Source organism: Pseudorca crassidens, chromosome 4 (assembly GCF_039906515.1).
Source record: "Pseudorca crassidens isolate mPseCra1 chromosome 4, mPseCra1.hap1, whole genome shotgun sequence".
In the NCBI taxonomy this organism is placed as follows: Eukaryota; Metazoa; Chordata; class Mammalia; order Artiodactyla; family Delphinidae; genus Pseudorca; species Pseudorca crassidens.
In genome coordinates, this window is record NC_090299.1 from 47,462,616 (window position 1) to 47,485,947 (window position 23,332).

At 38.7% G+C, this 23,332-nt stretch overlaps 1 protein-coding gene across 6 annotated transcripts in view; it reads right to left on the reverse strand.

Moving 5' to 3' along the window:
* KCNIP4 (potassium voltage-gated channel interacting protein 4) overlaps positions 1-23,332 on the reverse strand; it is a 1,191,601-nt gene that overhangs the window by 21,112 nt on the left and 1,147,157 nt on the right. For all 6 annotated transcript variants that reach the window (XM_067735633.1, XM_067735629.1, XM_067735632.1 and 3 more), the window contains 2 exons: positions 13,518-13,587; positions 5,594-5,664 (listed from right to left, as the gene is read on the reverse strand). In XM_067735633.1, coding sequence (XP_067591734.1) covers positions 5,594-5,664; positions 13,518-13,587 — 141 coding nt within the window. The remainder of the gene's footprint in view (positions 1-5,593; positions 5,665-13,517; positions 13,588-23,332) is intronic.

Sequence of the window (23,332 nt, forward strand, 5' to 3'; positions counted from 1 at the left end):
AACAAACACATGAAAGAATGCTCAACATCATTAATCATTAGAAAAATGCAAATCAAAACTACAATGAGATATCATCTCACACCAGTCAGAATGGCCATCATCAAAAAATCTAGAAACAATAAATGCTGGAGAGGGTGTGGAGAAAAGGGAACACTCTTGCACTGCTGGTGGGAATGTGAATTGGTGCAGCCACTATGGAGAACAGTATGGAGGTTCCTTAAAAAACTACAAATAGAACTACCATATGACCCAGCAATCCCAGTACTGGGCATATACCCTGAGAGAACCAAAATTCAAAAAGAGTCATGTACCAAAATATTCATTGCAGCTCTATTTACAATAGCCCAGAGATGGAAACAACCTAAGTGCCCATCATAAAATGAATGGATAAAGAAGACGTGGCACATATATACAATGCAATATTACTCAGCTATAAAAAGAAACGAAATTGAGCTATCTGAAATGAGGTGGATAGACCTAGAGTCTGTCATACAGAGTGAAGTAAGTCAGAAAGAAAAAGACAAATACCGTATGCTAACACATATATATGAAATTTAAGAAAAAAAAATGTCATGAAGAACCTAGGGGTAAGACAGGAATAAAAACACAGACCTACTGGAGAACGGACTTGAGGATATGGGGAGGGGGAAGGGTGAGCTGTGACAGGGCGAGAGAGAGGCATGGACATATATACACTAACAAAAGTAAGGTAGATAGCTAGTGGGAAGCAGCCGCATGGCACAGGGATATTGGCTCAGTGCTTTGTGACCGCCTGGAGGGGTGGGAGAGGGAGGGTGGGAGGGAAGGAGACGCAAGAGGTAAGAGATATGGGACATATGTATATGTATAACTGATTCACTTTGTTATAAAGCAGAAACTAACACACCATTGTAAAGCAATTATACCCCAATAAAGATGTTAAAAAAAAGAAAAAGAAAAAAGAAATATCTCCCTTGTAGAAACCACTGTGGTTAACATCTAATAAATACTGAGGACATATTTGGTGCTGGGTACTCAGCCAAGCCCCTAACTGACATCACTTTGTCATCCTTCCTTTAACCTATGAAGTAGCTTTGCTTGCTGATGATTCGCAGAGATGAACACTAAGCCCAGAGGGTTGAACTACTCAGCCCAGGGTCTCACAGCCACTTGGTGGTGAAGGGGTTTTAGATCCAGTAATATCTGGATCCAGGGCCCCTCCTGTCTTACTCACTCTACCCTTTGGAATTAAGCAAATTAAGTAGGAAACTTCCATTTCCCTTTATCTCAGAATCAGGATGGTCTCTGCTGTGCCTCTCAAGATGCTATTGTTACCCCAAATATGTTCATTGCCTAATCATCTCTGTTTTCTAGAGACTTTTCAGGTAGGTAATCAATTTAGAAACATAACTACAATAACTTAGTTTTAATTTTGATTTAACACTTATTAATTTAACCATTGGTTTGTCTTTAAAGAAAACAGTTTTTTTACCAACATGCTTATAGTATATAGCCATTATAACTAATTTCCCAAATTTTAACCAGCATTCATCACAATTACTGTGACGAATGTTACGTATTACAATAGTGACATTATGCATGGTTCCATATCATTAACACCAGACTAAATTTACATGTGAAATTGGATACAATGTGCTACAAGTAATTGATGGAACGTTTCTGATACATTAAGTAAGTTCAAGTAATGAAATCACTAGCAGTCTTTGTCTTACTCAAACTAGCTATGAAAGATTGTATTAGGTGAACTGGAATGTTTGACTTTTATGTTATGGCTAAACTAAGGCCGGTGCTGGAATTAATCTTGTTGGTAAAGTGCAGCAGACACTAATACGATATTGTTCATAGGCTGCCAAATCGGAAGAAACGTTACAGGGGACTGGTGCCTATGACAATCTCACGTCTTCCCCACTAACTGCTGCTGCCACATCGGAGTCGACCCAACTGCCCTCGCCTTGACCACTGCCAGCTTCTCCTCCTATTTTCCCGGTGATATTTCTTGGTTAAGTTGTGAGATGACACATTGAGTTTCCTGGCCCAGAATCTTCATTTTAGTAGCGCTCAATCTCTATGAGCATCTAGGATGTATGAGGAAGCACTTTGCTGCCCTGGTCACTCTGCCCCAGGGCCAAACTGAATGACCTCTCAGCAGGCTGCACCTCCCTTTTGTCATCCTGACTCCACAAAGCGTTGAAATGTAAGTCTACCAATTTAATTTTAATATCTCTTGAACTTGTCTCCTCCTCTCCAATGCCTTAACTGTAGTTCGGGCTGACATCAGCTCCTGTCTGGACCCTTGGATAAATAGCTGCTAAATGGACTTGTTTCTAGGAACACAGCCCTGATACCTTAACTTCCCCGCTGAAAATTCTCCAAGGGCGCCTCGCCTCCTGCAAGATAATTCAGCCTCTTTAGCATCCTGCCTCAGATGTGTGAGGATCTGTCCTCCGCCTCCTTACACAGCTTTCCTGTCACCCTCCTCTTTTGTATTCCACCTTCTAGGTGGTTTACAAATGCTTTCTCTTCATTCCCAGGCCTCTGCCTCACTCCCACTGCTTCCCATCCTGAGCCATTAGTCTCTTGAGCATCTCCGGCTTGTCCTTCAGACCTAGTTCATCAAGTCCATGGACAGGCTTCCCTGATACAGCCCCACCAGTGCCCTTCCTTGTTGATTCCACACCATCATCTGCTTTCCTTTATCCTGGCACTCACTGAAATTTCTGCTCATGTGTAAGATGCACCCTTCCCAATCCTAAATATGCATACCCTCTAAGTTATCTGGTTCCCATTATAAACAGTGACAATTCTGCCCCCAATTCCAGTGTGTGAGTGGGGATTTCCTCACACCATCAAGTTATCTCCAACACCAGATATGTGTCTTATAATTGAACTTAACGCTGATACTTTCTACCTGGAGACAGAGCCAGATACTACATCATTGCCCCCTCCCAGCCCCCAGCTTCAGATGCTACTTGCAAGTATAGGTTGTCACCTGTGCTTCTGACCAATGGGTTACATATTGGAGGTTCCAACAAACCTTTTCTAGGGTTCAATGACTTTGCTAGAGCAGCTCACAGAACTCAGGGAAACATTTACTTACTAGATTACTTGTTTTTTGTAAGAGGATATATCTCAGCAACATCCAAGTGGAAGAGATGCACAGAGCAAGGCATGGGCTTGAGCTTCCATGCCCTCTCAGAGCCCCCAGCTCTCCCGAAATCTCCAGGTGTTCACCAACTGGGAAGCTCTCTGAATCCTGTCCTTTTGGGTTTTTAAGGAGGCTTCATTACAGAGGCATGATTAATTAAATCATCGGCCATTGGTGACTGAACTCAGTCTCTAGCTCCTCTCCCCTCTCAGGAGGACAGGACGGAGGGACTGAAAGTTCCAACTCTCTATAATCAAGTGGTTGGTTCTCCTGGCAACCAGCCCCCACCTCTAGCTGAGGTTCAAAATTCACCTCATTAACATAACAAAAGACATCTTTGTTGTTCTCCTCACTTAAAACCCAATGTTTTAGGAGTTCTTTGTCAGAAACTGGGGACTAAGACCAAATATATATTTCTTTTCTTGGATATATATTTCTTATTATAAATCACAATATCACACATATATTAAAGAGTGATAATAATGTTACTCGCTAGAGACAAAGCACAGCCATTCAGAATATAAGCAAATAGATGATTTACACATTCTACCCATGTAATATAAATAAAATATACATAATAAAACAAAATAATACATAATATATAAGTAAATGTAATAAATATATAAATAAATATAAATAAAATATATTTTATTTATTATTATTCTATTATAAATAAATAATGTATTTAGCTATGTGAATACTCAGGACATATTTCATCTTACTGATGCTTACATGTAGTATTTTATGAACAAAATTAAATACAAATCACTTGAAGTACATAATTTGAAAAGGGATTTCCTTATAAAATTGTCAGTGTGGTGAATGTAGCATTTTGTTATACTTAATTTCTTTCTTCTATCTCTCACTTACGGACCTTCGAGAGCAGGGTTTTTATCAGCTTTGTATTTCCAAGGCCTACCACAGTAACAGGCCCACAGTGGATGCCAGTAAATACTAATTAAATTGTTTGCTTTCTGGGTTTGCTGTCATGCAGTTGGGAAAATGCACTTTTCTTGTATAAACACATAGAAAGTACTAGAAAGCAAACTCACTGTGTGCTGTCATTCGCACTTATTTTGAAAGATAAGAGCAGCTTCTTGACAATACAATGAGGGAAAGTAACTGTTCTTAGGCTTTTTCTTTCCTCTCCTCAAAAATTATCAGGCAGTACTAAGAGAGAAGTTTATAACAATAGATGCCTACATTAAAAAAAGGAGAGATGTCTCAAATAAGCAATGTAACTTTATCCCTCAAAGAGACAGAGAAAGCACAAACTAAGCTTAAATTAGAAAGAGGAAATAACAAAAATTAGAGCAGAAATAAATAAAATAGAGAATAGAAAAACAATAGAAAAAAAATCAATGAAACCAAGAGTCGGTGTTTTGAAAAGATAGACAACATTGACAAACCCTTAGCTGGACTAAGAAAAAAAGAGAGAAGACTCAAATAAATAAATAAATCAGAACTGAAAGAGGAAATATTGTAACTGATGTTACAGAAATAAAGAGAATAATAAGAGACTACTATGAAAAATTCTGTGCCCACAGATTGGATAACTTAAAGAAAAAGTGGATAAATTCCTAGATACACACACACAACTTACCAAGATTGAATCATGAAGAAATAGAAAGTCTGAACAGACCTATAACTAGGAGATTGACTCAGTAATCAAAAACCTCCCAACAAAGAAAAGCCCAGCAGCAGATGTCTTCACTGGTGAATTCTTCCAAACATTCAAAGAACTAACACCAATGCTTTTCAAACTCTTTCAAAGAATTGATGTGGAAGGAATACTTCCAAATGAGGTCAGCATTACCCTGGTGCCAAAGCCAGACAAAGACATCACAAGAAAACTACAGGCCAATATTCCTGATAAACACAGATGCAAAAATCCTCAACAAAACACTAGTAAACCAAATCCAACAGCACATTAAAAAGATCATGCACCATGACCAAGTAGAATTTATCCCTGGGATGGAAAGCTGAATCAACATATGAAAATCAATTAATGTGATACACCACACTGACAGAATTAAGGGTACAAATCATATGATCATCTCAATAGATGCAGAAAAAGCATCTATTGACAAATTCAATACCCTTTCATGATATATACTGTCAACTAGGAATAGAAGGAAAGTATCTCTACATAATAAAGGCCATACATGAAAAGGCCATAGCTAACATCACACTCAGTGGAGAAAAACAGAAACCTTTCAATGGAGAAAACTAGAAACCTTTCCTTCTAGGATTAGGAGCAGGGCAAGGATGCCTACTCTTGTTGAATGTTCTTATTACAATAATAATAATAATGGAATAAAAGGCTCAAAAAGAAAAAAAAAAAATTACATCACCAAACTCAAATTTTCACCTTAGAAGCACTAAATCCCTTTCAATGTGTCTAAAGTCAAAGCATATTAAAAAAAAAAAAAAAAATCTAAGACTTACCTCAAAACTTACAGCTCCATTGTGGTCCGTATCAAATGCATTGAACAGAAAATGTGCGTATGTGGTAGAGTCTGAAATGTTGAAAATAAAATAATAAGTTAGCATTTTTATCCTACAAAGGATTTGTATAGCATGTCCCAAGCCTCTTTCTATCTAGGAAAATCTACTCTACCTCCTTTGACTTGTGCTTTCTTCTCAGCTGCCCACCTTCTCTCCATAGAGGATTGTAATTTGAGATTCATAGGTGTGAGTTACCTACAGAGGCCATTGGTGACAGAAGCTCTCTAAGTTTCTGGCTGGAAATGCTCTGAACACATGGGAGACTTAGGTGATGTTACTGACCCTGGGATGAGTAATGTTACCATAGGTGGGTGTGAGGATTAACAAGATGCATCTGGAAATCGCATAGTGCTTGGCAGGGACTATCTCTAGAAGAAGTAAAATAATAAAAATACTAATAATGAGGCACAGATGAATTGCTATTATTGGTGTTGTTATTATTAGTTTGTTCATCATTTTACAACCCAGATAAGGATATCAGGACTCAGAGAAGTTGAGAAACTTGCCCAAAGTCACACAGTCCATATGGAGTAGAGTGGAATATAACTTAGGTCTTTCTGACCAAAAAGCTAAGCTAGCCCATAGCCAGTAAGGCTGCCTGATGAAGTGGAAACCAGGGTGATTTGGGAAGTTTCTGAGGCCATGTTGAAAGTGGATTGTGTGGTCCTAAAGGTTCCCAGTTGAAAGCAGTGAGGAGCTCCTGCTTTGCCTGGGTCCTGGATGGGATTAGAGGCTCTGGGCAATGGTAGACAGCTTTGGACAGCTCTCTTGTCCCAGTGCCACACGATGGTACCTAATGATACTGAAGTTCTCTGAAATCTAACACTTCCTCTGAGTTTGCTTCAAGTAGGTTATTTCCCTCTAATTTTTCTTTCCTTCCATTTTTCTCCTTTGTCTCCCTAATCTCTGAAATTTCTGGCTTTATATTTTTAAAGTATATGTATTTTTCTTATTGTGTTCTTTTCTTAGTGCACAGTTTTCATTTTTAAGTGCTTCTGTGCTTGACCCTTGATCAAATTTACGTGATTCTTTTAAATGTTTCATCTCATGGGTTTTAGCCTTTTATTGTAACCTCTTTTATATTAAAAAATTATAACCTTTTAGCTCATTGGCTCTAGCCTTATATCTTCTTTTTAAAACCTCATCTATTTCTCTTTTATAACTTTTAACCTTTAATTTTACTGGGATTTAGCAAAACTTCTGTTCGCCTTTTACTTTATGAACTGCTTTTTGAAGACTGTCAAGAAAGTAAGTCATAGAAGCAGGAGTAGAGAATAGCTCTCCCCAAATAAGAGAGAGGTCAGAGGTCATGCAAACTTCTCTCCTAGCTCTCAAGCATCCATGGCCTGTGTATGGATTTTCTTCCCTGAATGCCTCACCCCAATGGTTAACTCTGTTGCAGGCCATATATTTCACAAGGTAAATTGTATACTCAGTTTCTCAAAATGGTGGTGGTACTTTCTTTCACCTCTTATCTTGAAATATGATGTGAGGAACCACTTATTTTTAAACGTATGAATTAATAACACTGTTTACAATGAGCCAAACAGGCACCACAATTGGGCCTTAACGGTATGTAAAACTGTTGTTTGTAGAGTGGATGTCTATCTTGTGTTTATTGGTCACAGGAAGAAGCCCTTTCGGGTATGAAACCAGGGTTTTGACTACAATCAATTTAGTGAGATTGTTGGGAAGTTCCATATAGAATTATCAAGAATTGTCAGTCTATTTCTATTTGCAAAGTTGTTTTGCTCTCAACAGTACTTTTACGTAGACTTCTTGAACTATTTAGTGCCCTATGGAGAAATGAGCTGACAGATGGTATGCTAAACTTATTTTCAGGGAAGAAAAAATAAGGGATTTTGCATATTTTAAAATGAGCTTCATTAAGCAGGTCTCTTGTTACTTTATTTATACAGTAAGAGTAAGTGCCTTTACCTCAGCAAGCAGAACGCACCGTGAATAATGGCTCAGAACAAACGATGTTGGCAACTTTTAAAAACTTAAAACACAAGATAATGTAGGCATACAATAATTACCATCCTTCTCAGATGAGGTTGTTCTAGTTTAAAGCTTGACACAGGGGACACACACTCTCAAGGTTTTCCCTAATGTGGTTCAGAGGACGTCTTTTTCCTCTAAATGTACCTTGGCAAGTTTCCTGGAAGTGAAGCCAGTTTTCTAACCTACATATTCCAGGCGGAGAGAGGTTGCTAATACAGTAGTGGAGTCAGATTGCCCGAATTTGAATCTCAGCTCTACCAACTATTAACCGTGTGACCTTGGGTGTGTTGTTTAACCTCTCTGTGACTCAGTTCCCTCAGCTACAAAATCATAACAATATGTACTTCAGAGAGTCATCATAAAGAGATTAAATGAGGTACTATACCCAAAATTCTTAGAACAGTCCTAGGCAAATATTAAATGTTCACTAATTATTAGCTATCATTATTAAATAAATGTGATCAAATTTTTTTTTACAGATTAATACAGTTCACCTGAAAACATTTCTATTTTTTGTGAACTCTCAATTGTGTATCTAAGTGACCGAAGTTCTAACCTAATGGAACTTCATGCTCAGTGAAAACCAGTACAATTATATCATGAATGGTACTGAGTTTCTGACAGAGTTTGGATTTCTTCAGTAGACATCCAGAGACAGTGAAAGATTTTAAAGAAGGGGAATGATGCTACTAGCTTTGATGGGGTGAGAGGAAGGAGATAAGGCATTGGAAGTGTCTGACTGGGCACAGAGGTGGATTCTGTAGAGAGAAAGGAAACTGTCCACAAAACCATCTTGGTCTGATTTCATCTGACTGTGCTCTTCTTAAATACTCAGTAAATATTTGCTAAAAGGATGAATAACTGGCATCCTGGGTTCTAGATTTCAGTACAGTTCAGGGCTCAAAAGAAATGGCAATGGTTTCTGCTCTTCCCATATGAGCTGACAGTCTTCTTTGACCATAATTCCTTCCATATAACAAAAACAGTTACTGAGTATCATATTGATGACTTTGCTCAGTTTCCTGTAATTTTACTTGTGAAGCTGAAAATTAAGTGTTGAAATTTTACAGTTAGGGGACAAAATTTGTGGAGTCTTAAGATAGGAAGTGATCTTGGATACCATTTAGCTATTTATCTACATTTAACAAAGGCGGGAAGTGGGTGTAGGTAATGTTAGGGACGTAGTTATGGTCACCTAGTTAGTTAACGGTAGAGTTGGTAATGAAATCAAGACATTCCCACACTAACTCTTAGAAATAAAGGATGTTAGAACAGAAGGAAAACATGAGGATTCTTCTGTTCCACATCTGGTGAAGGAACAACCTGAGGCCCAGAGAAATAAGCTATTTGAGTCACACATTTTCGTGGGGGCAGAGAGTCTATCTGTAAACTCAGGACTCTTGACCTAGTCCAGTGTCTTTAACCCAATTATGACACAGTGACGATACCAACTAATCCCTTGGTTGAAAAGGCCATTGATACACATACATTTCAGAATATTTAAACAAATACACTTGATTATCATGTTCCAGGTCTGTGGTTGAAATCAGTCTGGTTGATTTCTTTCTTCCACCACAAATCCCCTACTGCCACCTGAATTCAGGCAAAAGGTACAGACTTAGATTAATGCATTTGAATATACAATTCATGGCAATGTTACTACAGTAAGGCAGGTTCACATACATGAGTGGTAGTCTCTGTTAAGTATGCTCTCTCTAAATCACCCTGAAAATTCCTAGAAATATTGTCTGCGCATGAGAAGGATATTCAGTGGGTGGAGTTATTTGGAAAAAAAATTTAAACCTTTATGTCCATGGAGCTCATCTAAGTGCCTCAAGTGTCTTGAACGCAGTGATTGTTCGATAAATATTTGTTGACTTAGATTCTTCTGACTGAAGCTCACTGATTCGTTCCTTCAGTAGTTGTTTATCAGGTGCCTTGTATAGTCAAAGCAAATGCAAAATTCCTACAACAGAAGCAGGAGTAGCCCAGGAAATTGGAATTTTCATGAGCTTTAAAAATGCCTGGTGAGCTAAGAGTTTCTAAGCTAAGGTTTCCCCTGTACGTGGCGCTGAAAAGCATTGCTGGGCTTCCCTGGTGGCGCAGTGGTTGAGAGTCCGCCTGCCGATGCAGGGGACATGGGTTTGTGCCTCGGTCTGGGAGGATCCCGCATGCCGCGGAGTGGCTGGGCCCGTGAGCCATGGCCGCTGAGCCTGCGCGTCTGGAACCTGTGCTCCGCCACGGGAGAGGCCACAACAGTGAGAGGCCCACGTACCGAAGAAAAAAAAAAAAGAAAAGCATTGCTGTAATGATACAGGTAATGGCACAAACAAGCCATTTCCTCTCGGCTTGTTTTATAGGAGACATACTTTATCCCTTACGAACAGGAAGATTCTGTTCAGTCCAGCTGTGCTGACATCCAGAACTCCAAACAAGTCGTGCTTGGTAAACCATCTTGCTAAGAAGTAGAGAAAACTAAAGAGCCTGACACAGTACAAATTGCAGAAGGTTCTGGCAATAAGACAAAGAACCTCCCTGGAGGAAACTGTGAGACATTGTGATTTGTGGACCCATCATTATTACGACTCATAATGAGAGACATCTGTTGCTTTCAGGCCATCAACCTAAATAAATGACTACACAGAAATGAGAGGATGGCCATAACATGGATTTGCCTGCCATCGGAGAATACATTCCTCCTTAGGACATTTTCCCTTTTCTAGCGGCACTGCAAGATACAATTTGCATGCGTGATATTAATTTTTAAAATTGCAAGTCATCATTTTTAAAAATATTTCATTTCCTTCAGTAATGCTGGCTGCTTTTAGATTTATGCATTCAATTAACAGGAATAATCAATGAATTTTTAAGAGTGCAAAAGTGATCTTTCCACAAATCCCTCTGGACTTTGTAACAAGAATCCCTTGCAAAGGATTGTGCTTAAGTAGATGTTCTCTAATGTTGAAATGTTATTTTTCAGATGAGGATAAAATTTTAATGTGAAGTTGTATCCAATTTGTAGCATGTAATAACTTTCATTTGAGATAATCAAAAAATAAAAGATTTCCATTTGTGCTAAGTGTTTTTCTTTTTTAATTTTTATTTATTTACTTATTTATTTTTGGCTCTGTTGTGTTTTCGTTGCTGTGTGCGGGCTTTCTCTAGTTGCGGCGAGCCGGGGCTACTCTTCCTCGCGGTGCGTGGGCTTCTCATTGCGGTGTCTTCTCTTGTTGCAGAGCACGGGCTCTAGAGCGCAGGCTCAGTAGTTGTGGTGCACGGGCTTAGCTGCTCTGCGGCATGTGGGATCTTCCCGGACCAGGGCTTGAACCCGTGTCCCCTGCATTGGCAGGCAGATTCTTAACCACTGCACCCTCCGTTTGTGCTAAGTGCTTTGATATTAATGCCTATCAATATATTGTCAGACACTTAGTTTATAGTAAACATCATTCTTTTAAAAAATTCCATGGTTTTTAATAATTTAGAAATATGTGTTAAACAAATGATATTCTAAATTCCTTATCAATTCAGACAAAGGATCCATTACAATCCTGGCATCAGACCCTATGACCAATACCTGTCTGTGGGCTGTTATTAATGAGATGGGGTTAGGGAAGTTGTCACCTATGATGTACCCAAATTCATGTAATAGTGGGTCACCCTGTGTTTTCTCCGAATTCTAATTTAATTCTTTGAAAAGTCCATCATAAGTGAAACTTTCTAGTTTGATAATCCATGCCCAAAATTGAAATTTTCAATTTCAATTTCAACCTATTAAATATCTAAAGCCAAAAGTGAATCTAATTTTTGTATGAAATAATTAATATTTAAGTGTTGTATACATTCAAAGTTCCTTTTACAGATATTATCCCATGGTGAGGTGGATGTCATTCGTTCATCCATGCATTCACCCTGTTTTGCAGTGAGTATCTAGAGCAACTACTTGTCACTCACTGTTCCACGACCTGTGGACACAGCAGTGAGCAAAGCTGACAAAAACTTTTGTTCCCTTGGAGATGACATTCTAGTGGAAAAAGAGACAGTAAGCAACAACACAAACAAATGAAATATATATTATTAGATGCTCTTGAGAGCTAAAGAGAAACATAAAGAAAAGGCCTGGGGGATATGTAGGGTTGTCATTTAAGCCAGGGTGGCCAGAGGAAGCCTCACTGAGAAGGTGGCATTTGAATAAAAGCAGAGGCGGTGAGATATTGAGATGGATATTCGGGAGAAAAGAATTCCAGGCAGAGAGAATAAGGAGTGAATTCAAAGGTCCAGAGATAGGACTTCCCTGGTGGTCCAGTGGTAAGACTACAAGCTTCCACTGCAGGTGTGTGGGTTCAATCCCTGGGTGGGAACTAAGATTCCACATGCTGCACGGCCAAAAATAAAAAATAAAATAAAAAAACAAAGGCCCAGAGGCAGCAGCAGGACTGCTGTGCTGGAGGAAGGGCAAGAGGCCAGGACCTCTGGAATAAAGTGAGTGAAGGGGAGGGTCAGTGAAGGACGAGGCAGAGATAGAACAGGAGACGGTGACCTTGCCCTATGCTCTGAGTGGATGGAAGATTCTGTGCAGAGCAGTGAGACGACCTGGCTTACATTTTACCAGGATTACTCTGGCTCATGTTGAAAATACAGCATGGCTGGGGAGTGGAGAAGAGGGGTGGAATCAGGGAGACTTAGTTCAGAGACCACAGCAGTTATTTTGGCATCAGATGATGGTGGATCTTTTAAGTGGAATTGAAGTGAAAAGATGATGGCAAAGAAATGGATGAATTTCTCTGCACCTTAGTTTCCACATTCATTAGAAAGGGAGAACCATAACTCGGGTTGTTGGGAGGTGATGGGTAACACATGCCAAGGCCAGACACGTATTAGATACGTGATGAAAGGTGGCTACTTCAGCTCAGGCTCAATTTATCTGGATAGACTTTTTTTATTTCCTCCCTGTTGTTCAGCTTGTCTAACTGTGCCTACATTGTGCTTTTATAATACTATATTTTTAACCCCTATCCTCACATATATTTTTTTCTGTTGACATTGTTCATCTGCTACTCTAGACTCTAACATTCTTTGGGGCAGGTACCACATCTCACCCCTCTTACATCATCAGCACCTAATACACAGCTGGACACAGAGCAGGCTGCAGGACAAGTGTGAGCTGGGCATCCTGCTGAGTGATTGAAGGAGAGACTATAAGGTCCAGTGGCAAATATATCTCTCACTCGTCTCTAACAGGTATGTATTATCATTATGCGTTCCTTGTTCTCTTTCCAATTAAAATAATGTCTAGGGTGGTATTAATTTTCTTAGATGCAGGGGTAGGGGTGATAGTGGAGAGTTCCTGAAAGAGAGAGGAAGAGCAGAAAGAATATTAGATGCGGTTACAGAAAAATCTGGGTTCTAACCTAGATCTGCCACTTAGTGGATGTGTGACTCTGAGCAAAACATTTAGCTTCTCTAAGCCCTGGATTTCAGATCCGAAAATTGAGGATAATTCCATTTGTCCTAATTTTGAGAGTTGGGAGAATGAGACGTATAATGCATGTGAAAGCTTTGTGGCATATCCAGCACTCACCCATCATAGTTAGAAAGCACTGCGCCTTTGAGAGATGTGGTATCGAGCACACAGGAATACTGCTTGCATTAAGCTAAAGAGTGAACTCTAGGGTATTTGATAATCTGTAAGTAGCTCACTTTTATGATGTATTGAGAATCGTATGCACTGCATACTGTGTATTAATTCTCTGACATAAAGATGAAAAATGTAGAGTCATGCCATGAAAGATTAAACCAAACTCAAGATTGCAAGCATAATTCTAACTGAGAGTAGAATTCACTGGTCCACATTTGTACTTACCTCCCTGTGGAAAGAACTGCGAGTAAATCTCTTTGAAGGTGTCTTCGTTGACAACCCCGCTGGGGCATTCCTAGAGAAAGTGGTAGAGAGGCAATATGAGCAAAGTGTTCATAAAACTGATTTTGTGCCCATTTGAAATAGAACTGCCTACGTGCAAAGCTGCAGCAAGAAAGTTCCCCATCCACCCATTATCACAAAAAGAAAAAAAGCACACTATAAACTTCTCTTTGTTCCAGTTCTCACAGACTGAAAAAAAAGTTGCTGTTGTAAAAATCTTTGCCTAGTATCAGCATCAAAGCTGGTCTGACACATTAAAAAAACACACTGCTGTTTTTAAGAACATGTATGTATATTATCAACGAGGTAGGAAAACATTACTTCGTTTTTCATATATCAAGGACATTGCAAGATGCTTCTGATGTGGTCTTGGCTGGGTCTTGGTGCTGTATCCTCTGGAGATGTGCTGGACCCCCATAATCTTTAGTTCAATGAGAAAATGCTGTGCTCCCTTTGGGTATAAGGTGGCCCAACAAGTCTCAAACAGAAATAGTTACTAATTTCTGTTAACAGATTGTAGGACTGAATGATAACATTGTTAGTAATAAGTAACTCTGAGTAAGGCAGGACCTGAAGATCTGTTGAATTTCTGGAGAGGAAGGTTTGAAAAGAAACAGGCCTGAACATAATGAATTCCCACCTTTGTCCCATGGTTGGAGTTATTTAAGACTAAAGGATATTGACCTTGGGAACTCCACTAATGTTGGACTACTGACTTGGTGGGACCAAAGGGTAAAGGTACCCCTCTGAGATTGGGCATTTTCTGTAAAAGGAGCTGCAATCTAAAATGTTAGAAAAGATCTGCCTTGATGCCGAAATCAGGACTAAGTAAGTGGACTTGAGACTGAGGTAAGCGCGAAAACGCTTTCACTCTCTGGAGTTGCAAGAACAATCTGGTCAGGATTCTGAACTGGACACACTCCTTGAGCAGTGGAGACTGACAATCACAAAATAATCCAACATCAAACCACATGTGGGACGTTAATCATACACTGAAAGTAGGGAAGTGATAAGTTCTATCCATTTCTTCTGAGTAGCTTCTTGTGAACAGGTGCATCTTACCTGAGCTCCCTTGCTTCAGTTCTCACAGGACCCCATTTCCCTGCCTTTAGACATGAATATTCTGTATACTTTAAATTTGACACTGTTACTGGGACCTTCAAAAATCATTTGTGGTCTTTAAAGCTTTTCTTAACTCTTAAAAATCATTGTCCCTTCATGAATAAACTTGATGTATTAATTTGATCTTTCTTTATTCTAATGAGCCAGTTATTCACAACTATAATGTGCTTCACATGAGGAATTTTCTGTTTTTTCCTTTGTTGGTTTGAAAGGTAGTACCTTTGATATATAAACACAGTTTCGAATAGTAATTTCAATGTGAACTTGTGTTTATAGAGCTCGTCAATGTGGACTTTCCCCATTTGATCATTGTAATAAACCTATGACTTAGGAATCTCTATTCACTGAGGAAGGAATAAACCTATGACTTAGGAATCTCTATTCACTAGGCTATGTGGTAAAAGTTCCTTGTTACTCAGCTAGCCAGTGGGAGAGCTGGAATGTGAGCTTGGAACTTTCCAGATCATCACAAGGTTTTGAATGAAATAAGCCCTGTGGAAATAATGAGCCCCAAGGACCTAAGAGGATTGGAGCAAAAAATGACAGCCAACAACAAATTAGGAAAAAAGCAAGCAAGCAAATTATGATGGTTAATTTTACATGTCAACTTATCTGGGCCACAATGCCCAATTATTTGGTCAAACATTATTCTGGATCTTTCTATAGGGTGTTTTTGAATGAGATTTACATTTAAGTTGGTGGATTTTGAGTAAAAGAGATTACCCTCCATAATATGAGTGGGCCTCACCCAATCAGTTGAAGACCTAAATAGAACAAAATGCTAATCTCTCCAGAGCAAAAGGGAATTCTCCAGCACATTGCCTTGGGAGCTAATATGCAACATTGGTTCTTCTTGGTTCTACAGCAGACTGCCTTTGGACTTGAACTGCAATTCCTTCCTGAGTTCCTGAGTCTCCAGTCTGTCTCTCTCCTCCATCAGATTTTAAGTCTTCACAATCATGTGAGCCAATTGCTTAAAACAAATTACTTTCTGTATATATACACATCTATTGGTTTTTATTTCTCTGGCAAATCCTAATACATAAGCAAATGAACAATCAACAGCTACAACTCCAAAAGGAAAGAAGATGGCATGTAGATAGCTCATCACTCAAAAGTTTTGACTAAATGACTCTGTCTAGTTGGCAGCAACAGAACCAATTTTAAAAGCAAATAAGCACTTTGTAGTTGGACCCTCTCATGCATGGAAATTGTGATTTATTGGCTATTTATCTCTGAGCCATCTGCTGGGGATAGGAAGGCGAGAACAAATAGATGGCTGTCTGCCATCAGGTGGTGAATTTGTGCAAGGTCAAAGCTGGAAACTTGCCTTGGAGTTCAAATGATTCTAGCCAGAGACAAAGATGGGAAATGAACGGACACCTGCAGCCAGCAAACTTGTCAGCTGTCTCTAATCTCTAGATGTATTTGATAGATATATCTTATAATGTGAAATGAAATTCAGAAATTGATGGTCTCATATGTCTGTTTTATGTTTAATCACATGTCTGTGTCAAACGAAATCCATTCTCTGCCAACTAAAAACTCCTGGTCAGGGACTTCCCTGGTGGTCCAGTGGTAAAGAATCTGCCTTCCAATATAGGGGACGTGGGTTTGATCCCTGGTTGGAGAACTAAGATCCCACATGCTGTGGAGCAACTAAGCCCACGTGCCACAACTACTGAGCTCTCGCACCTCAACTAAAGAGCCTGCATGCTACAACTACAGAGCCCATGTGCTGTGGAACCTGTGCACCACAACAAAGAGCCCGCGCACGCAATGAAAGATCCTGGATGCCACAACTAAGGCCCAACGCAGCCCTAAAAATAAATAAATAAAAATATTTTTTTAAAATTAAAAAGACAAAAATTTCTGGTCAAGTTTTAGGGTGGTAAGTCTCATCAAGTGGATCTGTCTTTATCCATCTTATATTTATTACATTAACTTACATCTTTAACTCATGCATACTGTATGTTTGTTATTCTAAGAACTTTTCTGGGAAACAAGGCAGCAGCAATAAACAAGTTAAATGTTGTGCCGTCATGGACCTACATCCAAATAGAACAAGAAAGGTCAGAAGCAACAGAAAAGAACACACGAAAATAACAGTCCATAGAATGGTGATCTTTTATTTATTCTAAAGAGTTCTTATGGGAAAGCAATTCATTTTACTACCTTCAGGTAAAAAAAAATTAATCCGATTTTTTAAGACTCTAGTGATTTACAAAATGGTATGAATGATCTATTCTCTAACTCTTCCCTCACCAGTTTTGTGAAGTCATTTCTGCACAAAAGAGGTATCTCTACCTCTCCATTAAGAATGAATTTGACGAGGCCCTGCATACAGCTAAGTGTATACCATAAAAGATGTGGCTGTGTTAGGTTAACTCTTGCTGCTGTAACAAACATGCTCCCAAATATATAACTTAAATATATATAAATTTAAAAGAATGTAGTATATTTCTTGCTTATCCAACAGTCTTGGAGGGTGGGGAACAGATCAGAGTTCTTAAGGGACAGAGGCTAATGAAAGCTTGGCCATCGTCATGTGGCGTCTATGTGATCATTTAATCTGAAGGAGAAAAAGACATTGAAGAGTGAGTATTAAAGGTGTTTATGGACCAGGTCTTAAGGTGGTACATATCCTTTCCATTCTTATATTTTTAGTGAGAAATCACTTAATATGTCCACCCCAAACCACAAGAGAAGGCTCATGTGCCCAGGAAGAAGATAAGAAGACAAACTTGGTGAACTGTTAGCAGTGTCTGTCTCGGAGCCTTATTTGAAAATGCTCCAAATGTCTGTGCTCTGAAATAGTTCTCCCACTGATGCTTTAATAGAACCATCATCTTATCACTTAGCCATATAAATTCTTTTCATTTCCCCTGGAGTCATTTTTAAAGGATGACATTTTCAAATAAACAAGTGCAGTAAGGCCTAGATATCTAAGTATGAATTTGTTAATTAGGATTTCTTTACTCTAAGAGGAAGAACCCAAGAAGCAGTAGAATTCCCAGCTTTAGAGAGAGTGAGGAAAGCTTCACTCGTATATACTTTGAGAAGTTGCTATAACCTTCTATAAATTTTATGGTTTCTATATTATATTTTCTAATGACATTTCATCTGATTATTAGCAAGTGATCATTTCATGAATATATGTTGTCTATAGAAAAAAAACTAAAGATTACCCTTAATTATGCTACTGTAAAACTATTTTAGTCTTCTATCTAAGCATGTATTAATATGCTGTACAAATAAAATTAGAATAATGTAAGAATATAGTATTGCATCTTCTTTTTTCTTACTGTAACAAAATATCCTGAGCATTTTCCATGTCATCATTATTAATGGCTGCATAATAATGTGTCCATTGCACTTGTCATATTGTTGGATATTTAGGGGATTTCAGCATATTTTTGAACTACATAGGAATAACAATATAGTTAACATTCTAGTGCATATATCTGTGATTGAGCCTGTGGTTCTCTCTTTACAACTAATCCCAGAAGGAGACTCACAAGACCAAAGGGCTTAAACTATGTTAGGCTCTTCATAATGCACAGTCACATTGATTTCCAGAAAGGCTGTACCCATATGTGCTACCACCACTTGTTTATCAGAAAGTTTCACATTGAGAGGGGCTGCTGACCAGAGTCACGTGGTAATTTGACACTCACCAAATCCCATGAACAAGCAACAGTAATTTGCTTTCCTCATGAATCTAATCATCATTCTGAAAATTATCAGAGGACATCAAGGCATTTGTCCAGATCCCTCCAGATGTGCAAGTTTTTCATGCAGACAAGGATGCTTTGATGGCAGGCTGCTGGACCACATCACCATAGCTATTTAATGAAGGTACATTCAATGCCTTCTTACATACATCATCTCTTCTAACATTTTCACTAACCCTGAGGTGAGGAAAATGAAGCTTGCAGAGATTAAAATGAAGAAACCTGTTGGCATCACATTGTTTTCAGAGGCATACATGTGTTTATTCTTTGAACAAATAGTTATATAGTGCCTTCTGTGCATCGAGCACTGTTCTGGGCAACAAAGAAACAGAAGTGAATTTTTTTTTAATTTTATTTTTGCTTTTATGGAATTTAAAGATTAGTGGAATCAACCTCCCTGACTCCATTCATTGCGATGTTAGCCTTCTGGATTATCATCTTTTTCTCCATCAGGACTGAGAAAGTGGCCTTCTGGTGCACAACATGGTTTGCCTCCAAAGCCACCCATCATGGCTGTGTTGGAGAGAGCCATGTGCAAAAGGAAGACTTTTCAACCCAAACTGGGGATATTGATTAAGAAAAAAATTTTAAAAATTAAAAAAAAAATGTATCTGTTATGACCAGCGAGTTTCCTTTAGTGCTTCTTAAACCCTTTGCAATGATATGATCAGGATGCAATGAATGTGGAATGAGATTTTCTCAGCACGTAACTGCCATACTTTTGTCAAGTGGTGAAGAGACGCTTGCCCTTTGGGGCCTTGTAGATGTGTTCTTCTCAGCTCCCTTAGGTAGGGTTATGAGAATGTGTCAAGATCAGTTGTAAATGTTCTATGATTACTTTGCTGCTACTAATATCAGTATTAATAAAAGAGATTTTTATAAGAATAATTAGCATCATGATGATGATGATGATAAGTTAATACATTGTGTTAAATGCTTTACGTGGATTTTCTCATGTGAATGGACAGATGCTAGCATTACCTCCATTTTACATAAGCAAACTGTTAGGGAGAAACTACCCACGTTCTCATAATTAGAAAATGGCAGAGCCTAGTCTATTGATCACAGAGTCAGGAAACTTGAGTGTTTAAGCAACTTTAGAGATACAGGTTTCCCCTGCTCTCCCAAAGTAGAGTGCTCCTATGAAACCTTCTGTAAGCTGAAATGGCAGAAAACACAGAAGCAATTACCTAGGACACACCTTGCTAATGTGTGCAGAAAATAAGTTGAGATAAAGCAGAGATGCTCACAGACAGTGGGAGATTACTCAGTCATAAAAAGAAATGGAATTAAGTTATTTGTAGTGAGGTAAATGGACCTAGAGTCTGTCATACAGAGTCAAGTAAGTCAGAAAGAGAAAAACAAATACTGTATGCTAACACATATATATGGAATCGAAAAAAAAAAAAAAGATACTGATGAACCTAGTTGCAGGGCAGGAATAAAGAGGTAGACATAGAGAATGGACTTGAGGACATGGGGTGGGAGGGGGAAGCTGGGGAAAAGTGAGGGAAGCATCGACATATACACACTACTGAACGTAAAATAGTTGGCTGGTGGGAAGCAGCTGCATAGCACAAGGAGATCTGCTCCGTGCTTTGTAACGACCTAGAGGGGTGAGATAGGGAGTGAGAGGGAGACTCAAGAGGGAGGGGATGTGGGGATATATGTATGCATATGGCTGATTTGCTTTGTTGTGCAACAGAAAATGACACAGTATTGTGAAGCAATTATATTCCAAAAAAGATCTATTTTAAAAAAACAACTATGGAGGCTCAATGCTGAGATGCAAAGTGTAGTTCTTCTTAGGGAAGGAGATTGGTGGTGTTCCTTTATGCCTGAGGTGTGCAGCCTCTGTATCAGTTAGCTGCAAAATGAACGCTGAATGCTATTTTCACTTTTCTCCTTTTTATATAAAAGTGAAAAATCCTCTTCAGACTTCTTTTGATTAGGGAAAACAGGTACTAATACAGGTCTTTCATAAAGAGAATTTTTGAAAAGCGGGGAATACCTGTAATCCAGTCCAATGGCTTCATTTTAAAAACAAGGAGACTGAGGTTGAGGTTACAGGAATTGCCATAAACCACACAGTGGGCTGCTGAGCCTTACCTTGTGTCTGTGTTTCCTGATGTCTAGGCTGATGTGTGGACATTGCAAACACCCTCATGTCCATACAATAGCTGGTATCATTCTGCCAGGAAGCATTTAGAATAATTTAGTGAAATGCTTATGCTCCTGGGCTCTGGAGTGAAGTAGAAGGACGGCACTGAACCTCTGCTTAAAAGCTGCATAGCTTCAAATTGTTTCATCTAAGTCCTATTGTTCTCCTCTGTAACACGGGGATAACTATTGACACCAGAGGTGTGTTATGAGAATTAGTAAGATAATGCACGTTATGTTATTATCTTAGTCCTTTTCTTTGTGCACCGTATTTGCTCATTAAATATGAGCTGTTAGTATAATGTTAATAATCTAGAATTTGGTAAGCAGAACTCCATGATACAGAGAGTCGCTGTAACCTCAACATGGCTATACCAAGGTTAAATGGTATTCATCAAAGCAGTTGAACCCAGTAGAGTACCGGTCTGATATAATGCAATGAGCCTATAAAACAGATATGAGTTATGCCTCCTCCTCTAGTTTTATAAATTGAATCTGCTCTCTCTAATATCATCAGAGTTTACCCTCAAAGGCAGGGGAATACTGCAGTTGTAAATGACAGCTGAGAAGAATAAAGGCTACCATACTGGAAATAAATGTCAGTAGAAACCCAGGAGACTTTTTATTCATTAATTTAAGGAAAAGTTTTCCCTACTAATGCTTAGATGAGTACATTAGAAATAAAGTAGTCCATGAAAAGTGTTGGGAATGGTGCTTTGAAGGGAGATCCACGTATGCATAGGAAATTGCTAAAGAAATTATTTTCTGAGGTGCATTGTGAGTTCCTATACTTTTACCTCTTAAGAAAGCCTTTCAGCATTTCCTCAAAAGTTGTCAGAACTCTGGTGGAATGCTCTAGAAATGGTTACAGTGATATGCTCTAGAAATGGTTACAGATGTATTTTCTTGCTAATATTTGTCCACTACTCCACTGGCTGAAATCTCCTCTTCCCATAAATGATTCTGTTCGGTGTATACCATCTCCTCAGGTTCAGAACAATTATTAAACATTTAGAGATACCTCTTCAGGAATCAAAAAAAAAAAAAAGGAATTATGGTACAAAAATATCATGGAGAAAAAGTAAAAGTCCTTGTGAAATAAATAACTCCTTGGGAACCCTTTTATGATATCTAAAATGTCACATCTTTTAAGCATCTATGTTTTTCATCAACTCTCACACCTACTCCTGCTGCCAAGGAAGGCATACATGACAATGGTTGTGAGGTGCTTAAGTTGAAAACCTAAGGTTTCTACCCACAGAAATGTAATGACATCCATGTTTCATCCAGAGACTGTTTTTTCAGTTATTCTTTCTGACAAAGGAAGTAGACTGACATCTTTGATAAGTAGCACAGCAGACTGTGGGCGGAACAAAAAGGGAACACGAAGACTGGACACTGGGCACTCAGACCAGAGAAGAAAACGAGGGAGACTCACATCGTTCCCCAAATAAGAAGAGCATCCATTCTTCTGGCAAAAATAGATGGCAGGTAAGTTGGCCATCTTAGAGGAAGTTACCTTCTTAAGCAGTACAATTGTTACAGACCACACTTAAAGCGAGCTGGGTACGAGTTCATAAGCAGAGACCAGAAAGCATCTTGGACACTTAGAAGAACATGCAGCAATAACCCATGAGATACACCAAAAGGGAACCTGATGAATTGGACAAGACAAGAAGAGGATTTCAGGTGTGTGTCTTTAGGGTTTTTTATCAACAAATTCTTCCTGCTTCCAAACCCATGGGAAGATTGTGTTTCATGGGTCCTTAATGGTTTGCTGGAACCATGTGTCAAACTGCCCAATGAATGGGAAGTAAAAGTGACACTGTAATATTGTGATTTATAATAAGAAATATATGTTTGGTCTGAGTCCCCATTTCTAGCACAGAGCTCCTAAAACCATGAGAGAGATAAAGTTATCTCTTGTTATGTTGATGAGGTGACTTTTGGACCCCACTCAAGGATGGGGGCTGGTTGCCAGAGGAGCCAACCAGGTGATTAGAGCGTTGGAACTTTCAGTCCCACCCCCTGACCTCCAGGAAGGGGAAAGGGTCTGGAGATTGAATTCAATCACCAATGGCTAATGATTTAATCAACCATGTTTATGCCATGAAACCTCCCAAACCCCCAAAGGACAAGTTCAGAGAGTTTCGGGGTTTGTGAACACATTGAGAGTTGGGGAGAGTGGCATGCTCGAAGACATGTTTGAAATTCATCTGAGAACTCAACTGTTTATGTAATATATGTATATATTTGTTTATACTTAAGTGAATTTAATCATAAGCTATTAAGTTCTTATTTTGAGTATGAATCCAACTGTTTATTAATTACTTACTACTTTACAAAGTCATAACTTAAAACTACTTTCAAATTACCACATGGACTCCATCTAATTATTATAGTTAAGATTCTGGTGTCTGGAGTGCCCCCAGATCAGATAAAAGGTCTCTTTATGGGAGGATGCTTAAACAAGTTGTATTTTTGTCTGACTGTGTTTTATGCTACAGATGTATCATAATTGTTTGTATATATTTAACATTTGAGAAAGTGGCTTTTATTTTCTTAGTTTTCAAGATGTGAACATATCAAGCTGAGTTATAGTATAATTATTTCATAGGCAAGACAACTTTTTATCCTTTGAGATTTTAAAAAAATATTTCCCATTACTTAGTTGATTAAATTGTGAAAACAAAACACCCCACCACCTCCAGCAAGGATGACTTTCGAAAGGTAGATGAAGTG